This window comes from Alternaria ethzedia (assembly GCF_023757985.1).
Source record: "Alternaria ethzedia strain BMP 0044 chromosome Unknown scaffold_7, whole genome shotgun sequence".
Lineage (NCBI taxonomy): Eukaryota > Fungi > Ascomycota > Dothideomycetes > Pleosporales > Pleosporaceae > Alternaria > Alternaria ethzedia.
The window spans coordinates 120,515-137,350 of record NW_026056200.1 but is presented as its reverse complement, the minus strand read 5'-3'; the positions used below and the strand labels follow the sequence as shown (position 1 = coordinate 137,350).

At 52.4% G+C, this 16,836-nt stretch overlaps 6 protein-coding genes across 6 annotated transcripts; 4 read left to right on the top strand and 2 right to left on the bottom strand.

The window, feature by feature from the left end:
• Positions 1-134: 134 nt before the first annotated feature.
• On the top strand, positions 135-758 carry J4E87_003849 (uncharacterized protein; the record flags this gene model as incomplete). Its single annotated transcript, XM_049375474.1, has 2 exons — positions 135-155; positions 255-758. The coding sequence occupies 2 exons, from the start codon at positions 135-137 to the stop codon at positions 756-758; spliced, it is 525 nt and encodes a 174-aa protein (XP_049234459.1).
• Positions 759-1,131: 373 nt separating this feature from the next.
• Positions 1,132-2,136, bottom strand: J4E87_003848 (uncharacterized protein; the record flags this gene model as incomplete). The annotated part of the gene is made up of 3 exons (XM_049375473.1): positions 1,132-1,256; positions 1,309-1,949; positions 2,000-2,136. 3 exons carry the CDS (start codon positions 2,134-2,136, stop codon positions 1,132-1,134), a joined length of 903 nt encoding a protein of 300 aa, XP_049234458.1.
• Positions 2,137-2,933: 797 nt separating this feature from the next.
• Positions 2,934-6,981, top strand: J4E87_003847 (uncharacterized protein; the record flags this gene model as incomplete). The annotated part of the gene is made up of 3 exons (XM_049375472.1): positions 2,934-6,461; positions 6,513-6,676; positions 6,732-6,981. 3 exons carry the CDS (start codon positions 2,934-2,936, stop codon positions 6,979-6,981), a joined length of 3,942 nt encoding a protein of 1,313 aa, XP_049234457.1.
• A 1,512-nt stretch (positions 6,982-8,493) lies between these two features.
• J4E87_003846 (uncharacterized protein) lies at positions 8,494-10,488 on the top strand (the record flags this gene model as incomplete). Its single annotated transcript, XM_049375471.1, has 2 exons — positions 8,494-10,166; positions 10,458-10,488. The coding sequence occupies 2 exons, from the start codon at positions 8,494-8,496 to the stop codon at positions 10,486-10,488; spliced, it is 1,704 nt and encodes a 567-aa protein (XP_049234456.1).
• Positions 10,489-12,900: 2,412 nt separating this feature from the next.
• On the top strand, positions 12,901-14,247 carry J4E87_003845 (uncharacterized protein; the record flags this gene model as incomplete). Its single annotated transcript, XM_049375470.1, has 3 exons — positions 12,901-13,118; positions 13,196-14,162; positions 14,239-14,247. The coding sequence occupies 3 exons, from the start codon at positions 12,901-12,903 to the stop codon at positions 14,245-14,247; spliced, it is 1,194 nt and encodes a 397-aa protein (XP_049234455.1).
• A 176-nt stretch (positions 14,248-14,423) lies between these two features.
• Positions 14,424-16,315, bottom strand: J4E87_003844 (uncharacterized protein; the record flags this gene model as incomplete). Its single annotated transcript, XM_049375469.1, has 5 exons — positions 14,424-14,465; positions 14,920-15,272; positions 15,336-15,626; positions 16,036-16,107; positions 16,162-16,315. The coding sequence occupies 5 exons, from the start codon at positions 16,313-16,315 to the stop codon at positions 14,424-14,426; spliced, it is 912 nt and encodes a 303-aa protein (XP_049234454.1).
• Between the last annotated feature and the right edge of the window lie 521 nt (positions 16,316-16,836).

The following is a 16,836-nucleotide window of genomic DNA, read 5'->3' as shown; positions in this document are numbered from 1 at the left end:
GACTTCCATCCACGCCGACAAGCCAACGCCGCTCGTAGCTTCGCCAGTATCTCCCGAGCGAGAACCCCGGACTCCAGGTCAATACCGACGCCCGACTATACTTGGCCTATTAGGTCATTGGCTTCGCAGCCGCCATGTCGCAAGTCATAGGAAAGGTGTGTATTCTGTCGGACCTCCGCATCTCAGAACTCCATGATCGCAGCCAAAGTCACCATCGCGAGACGTGCTATTTCTAGGGCTAATATGTTATCTAGACGCGTCTGGCCTACGCCCGCTCATGGCACCATCTCGACATCGGCTCCGACCCACGCGCGCTCGGCCGCGTCGCCTCCGCTATAGCCCTGACCCTCATGGGAAAACACAAGCCCATCTTCGACCCCTCGACCGACTGTGGCGACTACGTTGTAGCCACAAACTGCGCACAGCTGCACACCACCGGCAAGAAGCGCTTCCAGAAACTCTACCGCACACACACGACTCGCCCGGGCTCACTCAAAGAACTCTCCATGGACAGGATGATAGCCAAGTGGGGAGGCGGAGAGGTCTTGAGGAAGGCGGTCAGCGGCATGTTGCCCAAGAACAGGTTACGGAAGGACAGGCTGGCAAGGTTGAAGACGTTCGAGGGGAGAGCGCATCCTTACAAGGAGAATATCCTAAAGGTGGGAAACGGCGGTGGACAGAGTATAGTGGAGCACGATGAGGTCAAGAAGACGTTTGCAGAGGTCAAGGCACAGAATGCGGAGGCACCAGTATCATGACGAGAGGTGGTCAAAGGGGTCAAGAGAAGATATACCATAGCATCAGGGTGCGTGTATAAGACATGTAAATCTACATAATTGTCCTTGAGCCGTATTTCATATTCTACGGCCACATGTACTTGGTTACTGGGTTTGACGTCGATTCGATAATCTCATGGATCTCTGATTTGTCACATCATATGCCGCGAGAGTGAGTAAAACGGTTGCATTCGCTCTACTCGTAAGATGGTAAACTACTCTCACTCGTCCCCAACGAACAAAAAGAAATGGTGGTATAATGTTCTACTCTCCTTTGACAATCTCTCCAAAACTCGCTCGATGACCCAAAGAAATGTACAAAAAACCAATGTGCGACGGCATGATGCTACTGCATCTACAACTTCGACTTGGTACCCTTGCGAGTAACAGTGCAGAAAATTAGACCGTTGGGGTCAGATTGAGGAGCAAAGACAGTGGCGTCTTTGCCGGTGTTCTTGATGCCCTTGTGCCACGAAAGATCTAGTGCCATGTTAGCGAATGAATGCAGGAGGAGACAATTGGTCCCACGTACCGACTTCAAAGTAGTGCTTGTTGGGCAGCGCATAGTCGACAGCATCCACCTGAGGAACAGCGGCCAAGATCAGGTCGCACATCTTGTACATAGTTGCTTGTACACTGGCGCTATCATCCTCGGCGAAGACCTTCATAGTGATATCCCTTGCCGCGGTCCAGGCACTGTTGAAGTCTACGGCCTTGGCCTCATCCAAGTTCTTGAACAGCTTCCATTGCCAGCCAGCTTCAACCTCTGTACTCAGAATGCGGTCCCATGTTTCGGGCAGACGCGTGTATTCGTCACGGTGGAAGCCATGGAATGCTGACCCTGTGCTCTTCAGAACAAGGAGCTTCTCAATCTTGGAGCGAATAGAGACACCCTCGTTCTCGCGTGTCACGGATTCGACCACGCGAGTCTCTTCGCCGTCGCGGAAGAACGAGTGTGGGTGTGCTTTTCCGTCGATAGTCATGCGCGTCCATCGGTGCTGGATAATCTTAACGTGCGCGGCGTGAATGTGAGGGTAGGTCTTAACGAAGTGGTCGCCAATGATGGCAGCGAATTGCTCGGGCGGGTCGATAGGGTTTTGTTTTGCGAGTATGTAGGTTGTTTGCTTTTGCGTGTCGGTCGCGACTATGACAGAGTTGTCTGCTTTGGTGTAGCTGGAGGTCGTTAATACAGGGTATGCTAGAGTCTCGGTGGAGAAGCGTACGAAGTCTCAATGTCTCCCTCAAGTAGGACACAGACTGTTTGTTCAACGACGGTGTGGACACCGGTGTTGGGGTCCTTGTCGACCTTGTAGAGACGGACGTTGTCCTTGCCGTAGCGGGCGTGAGTAAGCTGAGACATTGCGAGCGAAGCTGTGCAGATTAGGATAATAGCCTGGAGTGCTTCAGATAAGGGCGCGAGGTGTATGTGATTAGGCGAGGGTCAGTTGGAAGCTGAAGGTGAGTGGATAGAGTTATCAAGAAGGGCGATCAAGCTAGATATACTTATGAAACGGCACCTTATCTGATGGACGGCACACGGAGGATACCGAACTGTACAGGAGCGGTTTGCGATTGAGGCACGAGCAAGCTATGGAGCGTCGGCAAAGAGGCGGCCAGAACGCGTTTCCATTCGTTGAGATGGCCATCGGCGAGCTCCGATCGAGGGAAGAGGCCCTGGATAGCGGCGCAGGGCGCGCACGTGACGGCGTCAGAACCGCTCTCCGCCCGGAGATGCACCAGGCGCCATGGGACTACGGGGCCTGAATTGTCGGCACATGGATTTCTGCGGCATGTCAGGCCATGATGGTGAGGTGCAGGGCGGTGGATCTGGTGGACGCGAGCTCAGCGTTGCAAGGGTAAGTGGGTAGGGAAATGTGCACGTCCCCACGCTCAGCGGCTGCTGCCCGCAACACGTCGAGATGGCGATGCTGCGCGCCATGCACCATTCACTCACACTGTCATTACACCAGCTCCACACTCCCTAGCCTCTGCCCCAGCCGCTCCTTCCCCGAACCTCCGCCACATTTCCGTTTTTGGCTAGGCACCGCAGCGACAGCGACTTCACCTGGGCCCGCGAATGCTCATGAGGCAAGAGGAGGGCACCGCCGAAAGACAGATATGCGATGCGGTTGGCGGGAACACGGTTAAGGCGCGCTCATGACGCCATCAGCTCGCTCCGTAAACACACAGGCCGATGCCGCCGACCAGACGTCTCTCCTTGCACCTACGACGAGTAGAGATGGGCGCTCTGCGTCGTCGGTCGGCATGGCCAGCTCGCGGGGAGGCCAGGCCTCGTATGCCTCGTATGCAACCGCCAACACAGGCCCTGGCAGCTTCAACACCGCTTTGGTACGGCCCTCGACGGCGCAAGACGGTCGGATACGTCCCGATTTCGACATGCACGCAATTACCGTGGGGGACAATGACAACACAACCACTGAGCAGAGGCAGGCAGAGCTGCAGGATCAGATCGAGAAGGAAACCAAAATCAAGATTGGCTCGGAGAACCTGCTGGAGGCATTGAACGCTAAGAACGCAAAAGACAGCAAGAACCAGAGGCTACAGGTCGAGGAACAGCTCAATATTTCGAACAGGAAATTGGCCCAGTTGCAGTCGGGATTGGCTGCGGAGAAACAGAGAGCAAAGGAAGTCAAGTCACCACCAGCGGACCCACAGAGCAGACTCTCATATCTCTTCCGACGGAATCTCTCACGTTCACCGTCGCGGCATATCGTTGAGAAAGAAGTGGGAGAGGAGGAGGAAACTGAATCGCCGACCTTCGTTCTGGCAGAGATATTGCAGGCCCTGGAAGTTCAGGGCTTGCAACCGGAATACTATGTAGAGAGAGCCAACTCTCTGGTCCTTCTCTTCAAGCGACACCCTACGCTGAAGTACGACCTAGCCTGGTCCATTTTCGGACTACGAATGCAAACCATGCTCCTGAGCGACAGCCGCGAAGTTGTTGCAGCAGCATATCGAGTCATGCGCTATTCCTTCACTGATCGCAAATCTCTCCGGATCATACGGGCTCTTCATACAGACCATCTTGTCATCTTGTCATTAGTAAAAGAGTCCAAAGCCAGTGTGGAACGTGAACAAGCACTAAAGTTTGTCCGAGCGTTCCTCGACGTCAAGGGAGGCGTTGAGGAAATCGCCCGCGCCGTAGTTCGTATCATCGTTGCAGTGGCCGAGCACGCAGAAGACCGACTGAGGAATATTGCGACCCTGACTTTGGCCGAGATTCTTGTCCGGAAGCCATCTCTTCTGGTTGCAGCCGGAGGTATGGGCGCTTTGGCTGATGCTCTTGGGGAAGGAAGCTATCACGCGGCCGAAAGTGTTGGCACTTCGTTCCTCTATCTACTGGATACTCCCAGGCGACGCCGCTTTTTGCGCTCCGGGCGCGAGCTGGAAGCTCCCTTCGCCATGTTCACGGACGCAAATACCACTCATGGACATTTGCACGAAGAGAAACTGAAGGTCAATGCCAAGGTCATAGCATCCTTACTCCGAAGTTGGCCTGGACTACTTACCCTTTCCATGAACAATTTTCTGCCCCTTCGATCCTTACTTTGGTCCTTACAGATTCCTACTCCTCATGTTCGGAACATCATCTTGGAACTTTTATTCGATCTTCTCAGGATCAAGCCTCCCTCCTGGTCATCCTCCTTCCTTGCTGGTCGGCGTTTGACTACCTATGGCCGCGTCACGAATCTAAAAAACCAGCAGATCAAAGAGACTTCAACCTCCAGTAGCACCGAGGACGACACCACCAAGTGGAGCTTACTAGACCATTATGTCTCTGTAGTTCTGGCTGCATTTCTACATGCAGGTTTGATGCCAGCACTGCTACAGGCTGAAGAAGAGTCTCTGACATTGCCGTTGAAGCGCAAGACAACCCTTCTAATTGGGGAAGTTTTGAAAATGGCCAATGAATTGCTACCCCCATCGTGGAGCGCGCAGATCCAAGTACTCCCACAACTTTTGCACTCAGCGGCGCGGTTCGACTCAGAAGACCGCTTTGTCGCTATTGGTACCATATATCAAGTGGACAGCATCAACAGGACTCTTTATCGGTCCGGACCTACGTCTCTGTATACCACTAAGAGCACTGCGCTCTCCGATAGCACATCGACAAACAGACAATCTGACCATGCGGCCAAGCTACAAGCCGCCATGCAGGTGGACGAGGCCCACTTTCGCAACCTCATGGTCGAGACCCAAGTATTGAACACGGTCACGTTCACGAAATGGAAGTGGGATTTGATTCTGAACATCATCGAAGGCCCTCTACTCAATCCCAAACGCCTGGACGAGGCTATCAAAGTAACCAAGTTCATCCATCGTGTCTTGGGGTTCTATCGTCCATTCAAGTACCGTTTCTCTGAGATCAAAAATACCAAACCGAACCAGCGATACGTGCGAGCCGGATGCGCCCTGATGCAAAGTCTCCTGCAAAACCCAGAAGGCGTCAAGTATCTGGCAGAGAGCAAATTTATCCGACAGCTTGCCGAGTGTTTGTCGCATTTCGACCGGATGAGCGGGCTAACATCTGAGTCGCCTATCTTTCAGACGGATCGGATGAACGAAACGCTCACTGGCGGCTACTTTGCGCTTCTGGGTGCTTTGACTAAAGACTCTCGAGGAATCCACATTCTAGAAAGATGGAGAGTGATCAATATGTTCTACCACATCATCGAGCTCAATGACCGCGACGACCTGATCCGAACTCTGTTGAGCAATATGGACTACACTTTGGACGGTCATCTACGCATCATCATCTCCAAAGCCATGACATCATGCTCCAAAGAGATTCGTATTTTTGCAACCAGATTGTTGCGCAAGTATGCGACAAAGCCTATGGGAGTGAGCAGCTCTACCAGTGTAGCGGAATGGGCTATCAGGCTCCTTGTGACGCAGCTGTACGACCCGGATGTGGAAGTGTGTGAAGTGGCAATCAAGATATTGGAAGAGGCTTGCAACCAGAAAGAGTCGTTGGAATTTGTCGTGAAATGCCGCCCGGCATTGGATCATCTGGGCGAAATTGGTGCTCCACTTTTGCTCCGGTTCCTCTCAACTTCGGTAGGCTACCACTACCTGGATGGGTTGGATTACATCACGAGAGAGATGGACGACTGGTTCCTGGGAAGAAACGATACTTACGTGGCTTTGATCGAAGCCTCCATGGCTCGCGCACTCGCGGACATACCCGAAAAGCCGTCGACTCAACTGACGTACGACGACACGCCTGAACCAACGGACTACGGCCTCGTGCCACCGCACTTCTATCGGGAACTGACCAGAACCAAGGAAGGATGCAAGCTACTGAAGCAGAAAGGTCATTTTGACGAGTTCGCCGCGACCATTCGAGACTTTGCGTCGGAGAATGACGACCCTGAGATAATTCTCAAGGTCAAGGGCTGCTTATGGGCGGTTGGCAACGTGGGCTCAATGGAATTGGGGGCGCCATTCCTTGAGAGCTCAGATGTGGTCAAGTGGGTCGTGCAGATTGCCGAGCAGTCAGAAGTCATGTCACTTAGAGGCACAGCCTTCTACGTACTGGGCCTGATCTCCCGAAGTCTCCATGGCCAGGAAATCCTGCTGGAATATGGATGGGACGGCGTCGTCAATGACTCTGGCGAGGCACTAGGGTTTTGCCTGCCGTTAAACTTCAACAAGCTCTTTGCGGTCAGTACTTGATTTCTTTTTCGCCTCGGACAATGATCTAATGCATTATAGATGAGACCCTGGGTTGCCCAGGCGGAAGACATGAGCTGGAACCCCAATGCAGAGATTAAGGTTGCGGTCACCGACAGGGATCCAATAAACGCGCGCATCTTAAAGCTCGCGACTGACTTGGGCAATACCGTGCTTGCCAAAAAGGCAGCAAACGACTTGCAGGCGTAAGTAGTCCCTTGTTCGAGGGCTAAAAGTTACGAGCTAATGTATGCGGCTTAGAATCAAAGCTAGAAAGGCACCCGGTTTCAGCAAGCCTGCGATCTTCCACAAGGTGATGCAGATTCTGGAAGCACATCACTTCCGTCTCCCAGCGTGCCGGTTCATGCTAGACTTGTTCGACAAACGGGTTCTCGAGCAAATTGTGCTGGAGGAAGAAGACGACGACGAGGAAGAGGAGTCGAGCATTGAATCAGACATCAACTCAGAGGCGGAACAGCCAGGGACAAACGGTGGGCCCAGGGCACCGTGAACTGGTGTTCGCGAGTACGAATCCGAGATTTCGGAAACGGGCGTTGAGGAGCGTTATGTACAGGGATGTCAATGTACAATAGTCATGTTCTGTGTTGGTGGAGCCGAGCCAAAGCGTGCGTGGAGAGGTTTCTTTTGCATATGGAGTTTCCCTGGTACGTTTTGGGAGGCTTGCCGAAGATTGTCCACTAGTCTAGCGCTTCATTCGGTTATGCCCAGGTGTCTGGCGAAGCTGGTGGAACCGCAGCCAGGGACAAGAGCGTCGAGCGATATTGAATTGAACAACAAAAAGGTCCAGACTTGATGGGTGGCCTGGATATCCACGGTCTGTGTAGCCGCGACTAACAGACGTTGTAGCTTGCAGTGTGGGTGAGACACGAGGCACAAGCATTGTTTGCCCTCAATGGTGAAATGCAAGTCGTCACCACAATCGGACCCTCATGGTGTCCTTTGCCAGATTTACAGGGTCTTCTGTGGCGGCTAGTCTTTTCCGAGCGAGACACATGGGAAAATGACAGCGAGCGGACCCGCTGTTGATTGGCTGCGTAGACGTGATCCATGACGACGACGACTTTCGCTTCTTACATGTATTACCGCCGAGCAACGATAGAAAGACACGAATTCTTGCAGATAGACGCACCTGCTGTTGCGCTGGGCTCGCGCGGCTACGCTGCTGGTAATGAAGATGGGCCTGGCAAAGACATGCCGCTCGAAAGGCATTGATTTGGCTGGAATTACATGATCACCGCCTTTACCGTGTCCACTCCGGATACGCGGCGCAATCAATGGGCCGCGGCAGTCATCCCAGTGCTCGGGATACCGGTTCGAGGCGCGTCTGGTGTGGGAACAAGCAAGGCTTTGCGTTGTCTCTGGCTGCGTGGACATTTGTCTGCGTATGGACCGTGCCGTTCTCTCATGGGGCCAGGATAGGCTTAGCCTCGATCCGAGCATCCCAGCGTTGAACACAGACATCGGGTGGCAGCCTTCCATGACTGATACGGGGCGCAGAGCAACATCGCCGATCTTTAACTATCCGTCCAGCATGGATGACCACTTCAAGTTGTTCTCTCTTGAACATGGCCCTCGTCCGCTCTGCGCTCTACTGCTAGACTGCACCACCTCCTCCCACTCGCGAGCTCTCGTGTTGCCACGCCGCGTGCTCCTATAAACCTCGACACTGTCTGCCCCCGATAATATCAGCACCCTCGGCAGCCTCTGTCGTCATCCGTCCCTGCATCAGCACGCGCGTTGCTGATCCGCCTCGACCCAGCGTCCGAAAGCATCGACCGTTCCGTGAAAGACGTTTCAACCCTCTCTTGCCTATTTCGAAGGTTTGACTATCTTTGAAGTACGCAGCCTCGCTATCGACTACATAACCGCCCTCCCTCCCTGCACACCTGCAGTGCGCATCCGCTTGACCACCTCGGAACCAACCAAAACCGCGACCTGACCCACCGACGGGCCTGCGACTGTACATGGCTGCCGCAGTCATTGCACAACATAGCGAATCTACATGAATCACCAACGGACAAAAGGGTGCTCTATCGTCGAAAGCGTTGAGCATTCCTTTGAGCCTCAATTATCTGCACAGGCCTTCATGTGCGACAATGAGCGCTCGGCAGAGGCTTCGGAGGCGGTCGCCCTCGACGCCCACCGCGACGCCCGACAGATGGTCCGCCTGGTCCAGTGCCCGCGATGCTCGAAACCTCTGAGTGTCCCCGTCACACTGCCCTGCGGCCACACCGTCTGTCGCGGCTGCCTGCCTGCCCCGCAACCTCGCACCAACATATCCTACCCGAACACGCCGGATCGCCTCATGGGCATCGCGTGTCCGCTAATGGGCTGCGGGGCCGAACACGCTTCTGCTGAGTGCTCTGTCGACGTGACGTTGACCAAGTTGATGGACTTGATAAAAGCCGAGATAGTCGCGCATAGACCATCTGCGGAAAATACTCCGATGCTTCTGATCGAGATACCCCAGCATGAAGATTCACCCATGGACGAGAAAGAGAAGGAAAAGCCTAGTCACCCTGGGCACCAGGAGGAACTGCATGGCGGACGTCTCGTGTCTACGTTCACCATGGCTGAGATCGGCAAACTTCGGTACACTTCCGAAGTCCACTACCAGTCGTTATCGGCAAGCGGGGACAACTACGACCATCTTGACATCACGCTGCTGGAACGCTTGCGCGACGTAACCCACAAGGAGTTAGACTGTCTTGTCTGTTACAACTTGATGCTCGACCCGACTACGACTTCGTGCGGTCATACATTCTGCCGCCGCTGCCTCGGTCGTGTCATGGACCACAGTAGCATTTGCCCCTTCTGTCGCAGAGGACTGCATGTGCCTGCGTCCTTGCAGAATCAATCTAGCAACGTCATACTCAACTCCTTGTTGAATGGGCTTTGTCCAGATATGGTCAGTGCTCGTGCCGATGCTCTAAAAGCGGAAGAACAGGCCGGGGACAACGTCTTGAACGTTCCGCTCTTCATTTGCACTCTGTCATTACCTGCAATGCCGACTTTCCTTCATGTGTTTGAGCCCCGCTATCGGCTCATGATGCGACGTGTCATTGAAGGCAGCAGACAATTCGGCATGGTCATGTACAATCGCACTCACGCCCCACAAGGCGATCTTGGTCCGACCCCGTTTCTGGAATACGGAACGCTACTCGAGATCGTCAACTACGAGCTACTCCGTGATGGGCGTAGCTTTATCGAGACACGTGGTATCGGTCGTTTCAAGGTGAGGGCTCATGGCTTGCTTGATGGGTACAACGTCAGCCGCATCGAGCGCGTTGAAGATGTCTCTCTTGCCGAAGAAGCCATATTAGAGCAGCGCGAAACCACCATGGCACGGGACTATGCGGAAGCATTTTTCCGCGACCACCCGCAGAACCAGCTCCCTGCGGAAGTCGCGATTGAGACCCTTTCTACGCAACAACTACTCGACAGTTGCACAGCGTTTGTGCGGGAAATGAGAGAGGCTAGCGCGCCTTGGCTTCGTGAGCGCATCATCCAAGTCTACGGTGAACCACCTGAGGACCCCGCGATATTTCCATATTGGTTTGCCTCTGTCGTCCCAATCGTGGAAGAAGAGAAATATGTTTTATTACAAACAGAAAGGGTTCGCGAGCGTCTGAAGATTGTTTACTCGTGGATTGGCAGGATCCGCGGGCAAAGATGGTAAGCATCTACCTTTTCCTATCTAATCATCTCCCCAATCCCTCGGCTCTCGGCACCAGGAACCCGGCACATGCACTAAGTCTTGGGTGACACAATCACAAACGGTGATCGTCCCGCCGTCGTGCAGCATGGCTTCCGCGGAGAGACGTGGATCATTGCTTGTGCGCTGATCACTATGACGATAGAGATACCGTACGAGTGTCCAGTGACACATTCCCGTCCATGCCATTGGCTTTGGATACTTTCGACGCAAAGATATATCCGGTGCAGTAGCTGACAACGTATCGATAGGTCTTCGGGCAGCGCATGCAGTATCCTATGACTCTTGATTGCTATAATTACCATGGGCATCTCGATCCTGTCTACGCCTCCACCTCAGCCTGCCACCAACTCCCACTAGGAGGACGAGACGCTTACATCACATTAAGCTCACGACTTTCCAATACCACCAGATACCCTTCGCTCATGGCCAGAATTTGATATCAGTCCTCACGTCTACATGCCCTTCGGCATCACGAGGCACTATTCCCTTTACGTGTTTGCACTATTTTACGTCACGAAGATCTCGTTTGCTATGATATGTTCTTTCGCTTCTTCAACGATTACCCCCTTTCAGGAAGGACCCGGAGCTTGCCGCGGTCCATGTTCAAATGGCTTTTTTAGACCCAGGTGCCAGCCTGGCCTTCGTGGGAAACCTTTTTTTCAGGACAGTTTTCGAAAAAACGGCATGCTGTAACGAAGGGTGAGGAGTAAACTTTGCATTTGGCAGGCGTTGTTTCTATCGTGTCGATTTTAGCGGGGCTGCTTTTGCTAGAGATGAGGGGAAGATGGCTTTGTAGATACAGGAGTATTTGCGAATGAGATATGTGCATCTCCGATCTATGTGCTGTGCATTGCCGTACTCTATAACGTGGATGCTGATGATGACTTCCCATTTACTCATAGTCAAATTGTCTGATTGCGGAGTGCGGATCCAATGATGCAACATCTTGCTGTCGCTAGGATAGACCCGTTCACAGACTAAGAAGTTGATTGTGAGTGTTATTTTCATGCTCTTATGTGTACCTTCATGGCCTTCAAGAGACCATCCTGGAGCCTACATTGACGATAGATCTTCCGATTTGTTTGTTTTGTCATAGCGTAGTCTGCAGACCCGTTCAGTTTCTTTCCTTTTCCGAGGTGATGGAGTCTAAGGCCTGTTGTGCGGAGAGGCACGAGGCACGGATTCCCATCGTCATCCTGCCGCTGCCATCCCGACAGCTGCTGGTACAGCGTCGTCAACATGTTCTGGTAGACGGGCTTGTCAATACGATCGATGGTTGGTATAGCTTCTTCAATCTGTTCAATCTCTCAGAGTATGTTAGTGTTACCGTTGCGCGCAGGGTAGGGTTCACGTTCTCTTGCGGGGCATCTGAAGTCGATATGAGTGTTCATCTTCTTCTGGGTCCGAAACTTCCTGCCGCAGTAAATGCATTCGAAGCCGAGAATAGACCCAAGACTCTCATCTACGGTGGTCTTTCGGGCGGTGTCCATTGCATGTACGGTTCGGTGGTGTTCCTCCAGAGTCACTTTGTTGTTGAAGGTCTCCGGGCAGACAGAGCAGTCGAATGAAGAGTTGGATAGTTCTCAGTGGTGTGTGCGCAGATGTTGATCCAGGTTGTTCTTAGTGGTATATATTTTGCTGCATTTTGCGCATTTCCATGTCTCTGCCAGTATCGCTGCCTCACGGTATCGCTTCCTTGAACCAAGTTTTGCTTTCTTCGGTTCATCGTTGTGTAGAACCATGTGCGTCCTCAAGCTGTAGTCCTTAAGACATGTAGGACATTGTACTCTCTGTGCTGTCATGGTAGCGGAAGGAACGAAGGACGATTCTAAATCCCTAGCGCAGGTCTGCTCCGACGATGTTGGTGAAGACTCTTGGCGTGAGGCGGTGTCGATGCACGATGAACACAGGCAGGCGCGGCGTAGCTGTGAGTGTAGGTACGCTCAGGCGAGGTTGGACATAAGAAGATGCCCAGAACACTCATCCTGGCTTCTACGAGGGCGTGGCAGTCGTTTTGTTCCTTCCAACTATTCATGGGGTTGTTGCCGCGGGTCCACTCTTCGCGCGCATAGACGGTCTAACCTCTTTGGGCGAAAGACCGCATTCACCCAATACACCACATCGTGTTGCGAATACTTACGCCCTGCGAATTTTCGCGTTCTGCCGTGGTTGCCTGGTTCCCTAAGCTACCCGCTTGCGACGCGGACCCCGTGGCTGCTGACAGGTTATTCGATCTCGTGCCATTTGTCTTATCAAATCATACCGTCTCGGGCGTATTCAAGGCGCGACAGGCACGTAGAGCTAGCTTTCCACGTATGCAGGAACCAGTTGTACAGTCACAGACGTAACCAACGGGAGACAACATCAACATCGAGCAAAGCAGCACCACCACGCGCCGCTACAACCGCCGGCACTCGGAGCCTCCTGTTGCCGCGCCGTGAATATTTGAACCTTACGAGACGCCAAGGCCATCAGCAATAGGTACAACCCTGGGGTAATACGGCGGATACGGCTGATACGGCTGAAACGTTTTCCGAGGCCGGTTTATCAAGCCTGCACACCCGGCCCCCAAATCTAGTCACAGCTTCTCCTTCAGTACCATACGATCGTAACACCAGGCCACGCACATCCAACGCTATAAAGGCGACCATATAGGAAACGCTCGTCAGTCGTCCGGCTATGGGAAACACAATGCACTCATCGCATGCCGATGCCTCCCAGCTAGCGAGCTGGAAAGCGGCAGCGAACACTGGTGTCATTGCTGTGGCCATCATCGTCCTCCTCGCCATCTTTATCGTTCGAGTGGCGTCGAAATCGAAACCGTACCAGCTGTTTCCCGTCTGGGCAACACTTGAGATTGGGTTAACTTCGCATCTTCTCTCCGAGAATGGACTGGGTCGCCGTATTCTGTGAGTACCATGAAGCTTTAATCATATAGAAATAATACTCATGTCCGCGTTTGTAGGATGTTGCTGCGGCGAAACAGTGGATCTCTTGTTGGGCTCTCATCAAAACACCAAATACTCATCGATTCGCCGCACATCACACGGTTGATGGCAAAATCCATCTTAGATCCTTTGCCGTCTCAGTACACCCTTCTCGTCCGTGTATTCGGCGGCGTAGACTCACTGCAATTCAAAGAAAAGATGGACGCTTCAAACAGGGATCTACGAGCACCTGTCGAGAAAGTCTTCATGAACGAGAACGCTGCCACTGCTGCTTTGGAGAGAGCCTGTATACCCGAAAAAGTGAAGTCCTTCGTGACCTTCCAGTCTAATCCTCGCGACATGGAGTTGTGGGAGCATTCGGCACAAATACGGGTGATCAACCCTGAATCCGGTGGTGTTGAGAAAGTGGAGGCAAACTTCCAAAGCTTGATTCGAGACTTTGGCGCCTGCATCGCCATCCCACAGCTATACGGTCGCGATTTCCTCGATCGATATCCACAGGCACTAGAGGATCTGTGGAAGTTTGATAACGATCTCTTCCCCCTTTTAATGATTGGCCTGCCTCTGTGGGCTCCTTTGAAAGTGATGAAAGAGGGTCTCGCTGCGCGGACCCGTCTCATCACTGAACTCGAGGCTTTGTATCGCCGAATCGACCAGTACCAGCAGGGAGATCCTGTCGATTTCGACGCTGATATGCGCGACGTTGGTGAAACAGCATTGGGAAGGAACAACGTCTACAGGAGGGAAGGTTGGTCCTTCCCTGAGCGTGGTGCTGGAGACCTTGGACTCCTTTGGGGCCAGAATGCGAACACGCAACCACTCCTCTTCTGGCTGTTAACCTACTTATATTCCACGCCCGATATCTTGGAGCAACTCCGCGAGGAACTGACCCCATATATTACGATGTCTACGTCCATCCCCAGAGAATTGACATCGATGGATATGCAAGGCTTGTCAAGGAATTGTCCGTTGCTGAAGGCGTGTATTTACGAGACCTACCGTCTTGTAAACGAACCAACGTTTGTATCCCCGTTCGAACTTTATGTAGGACATTTACTGACCTCGTGCACCCACATCTTAGGTCCATTAGATCTGTTGGTTCAAACACAGTTCACGTTACGGATGGGGATTTGAGACATGAACTCAAGCCGGGTACATTCGTGTCGGTACCTTATTCTTTGGTGAACCGCGATGCTTCGATCTACAGCGATCCCGATAAGTTTGATCCTGGACGATTTCTGGAGCTGGACCCGTCATCTGGGAAGCTTACTGCTCGATATGGACGACTGAAGCCATGGGGATCTGGCTCTGCAATGTGTAAAGGCAGGATATTTGCTGAGAAGGAAATTGTGACATTAGCTGTTGCTATCATTACAATGTGGGACGTTGGCCCAGCGGACGGGGCATGGAAGCTTCCGGGCAAGGTTCCGGGAACCGGAGTGAGAAAGCCGACCAACGATATACGTGTGGTGATTACAAGACGGATTTAGTATACGACATAGTTAGCGTAGTATGCATGTAGCATACAGCTCTCACCAAGTATCGCAATCGTTGCAAACATTCGAATTTTATTTCCGATTACATTAACGCCTCAGTCCCTCGTCCCAAGCAACAAACGTTTGGTGTCGATAGTCTGGCATACACTTCACTTTCTCCGGCGGAGAAACCTCCCACTCGATTTTGATATCATCTCCTTCGTCCGCAACATGCTGCAGACAAGTCAGTATGTCTATCACATGCACTTCGCACAGTCAGAACTTACCTTGGATGTGGATCCTTTCAAAGCCCTGAGCTTCTTTGTTCCTTCGTCCGAGTATTCCACGTTAACGCTCGGTACCACAGCAATCTTGCCATAACCGTTAAACCACATGTCCTTGGCGAACAGCTTCGGCTCGCCTTGAAAACACTCGCCTTCCTTATGCGTTCGAAACTTGATCTTTTTCTCCATGAGCGGTTTCGCGGTGAAGGCCGTTATGCCGTTCCAGCATGAAAACACCTGGAATGGTTTTGAGGTCGACCAGCGCGCTTGTGATTTAGGGTCATTATAGAAGAGATTCCAAGCGTTATCCCATGATCCGTCTTCCGGGATATTGAAGAATAGGTCCCCAGTCATTCCTAAGAAATAGGTATACTCAGTCAGTATATGTCTCACATGCGCTTCGCACAGTCAAAACTCACCGCGACCGATCCAAACATCATAGTAAGTCGGGTTGTCGCCAACGTATGTCCAATCCATGGCACACGTTTGATCTGCTCCCTGGAACTTCCGCTGATGGATTATTTCTAGAATATCTTCCATACACAAAGCCACGTCGTTGGAGAAGATGACCGTAGTATCCTCGTCGTAATGCTCCGGATGTGCGATAAGGTCTCTCAGAGCTAGATTGCGGAGCTTTGCAAGGTTCTCGATGCGATTTTCTCCTTTGGCTAGAGGGTTGATATCGCTCGATTTGAAGTAGTATCGAATACCTAGGAGTGCTTAGCTTTTTTATCTCTGAATGTAAGCTGCCTTGGGTACCTAAAAGTTGCATGCTAGAGTGAAGTTGATTGAGTATATCAAAGGTGCCATCGTCGGATCTTCCTTCGACTATAGATAGCACGCAGTTTTGTGGCCCAAGGAAGTACATAGTTTCTACTATGGAGCCAATCAATCGCGGAAGAAGGTCAACACATTGATGTAGATCGAGGGCAAAGAAGTATCGAGGAAGTTGCCCATGTTGGAGTGATCCAGATGATCCACCGAGATACGCATACCTTTCAAGGTTTGGCTGCGGGCACTCAAGTCGTGGGAAAGTCGTAGACGCAGGATTCATGATGGCGTGCAGATATGCTGGTATATCAATGACGGTGGCATTGTTACTTTCCGAAAGTTCAGAACCGCCGCTGGCATTGGGAGGCTCGGGGGTTTGTGATGTTGTTGGCGAGTCATCTAGGTTGCTCGGCTTCGTTTCTAGTCCCAAATGTTAGATCCGACTCACATTATCGGGAAGCAGAGGCTACACACCTGCCGGGGTTGGTTTGACAATACCAGTGACGATAGGTTTTATTCGCGAAAGGGAATCGCCATAGTCGAAAAACCCAAAGCCGGCTATCAGGAGGAAGACAACAGCAAGCAACGCGGTCGCCTTGAAGACCGATCGCAAGCCCCTCGTTGTCATTAGAAAGGAGCGACGAAGAAGAAAGAATAGGGTGCAACTGAGAAGCAATAAAGCCGATGAAGTCTCTTTCAAAGAATGTAGCTGCGTGACTGAGAGTGGCAAGTCGGATTCGCGCCGTTTCGCGTGGAGGAAGCGCTCAGAATAGGCCCACGGGTTGCGGCACGGCGGCAAATGACGCAGACAGTTATCCCACTAGCAACACTGTTTGGGTGAACAAGTGGCCCGTGCGTGCCTCCGGAGCGTCTGTTACCAGTGAAACCAGTCAACATATCCCTTCTGCCTTTCTCCCACAACAAGAAAAAGTTCAACAGCGTCACGCAGCGTCTACCAGTACCGAGAGAACCGCTCACGTATGCGCGCTTTCGCTAACTTAGTGAGCTCCGGGATATGGATTCTAGCAGCGAAAGTTGGGTGTTGGTGGCGCGCGCGGTTGTTGCTATCTCTGCCCAGGCGTTGCCAGGACCTCGGGATTCCAGGACAGATCCACGCGCGAAGGGAAAAATGCATATTCCAGTGCATCT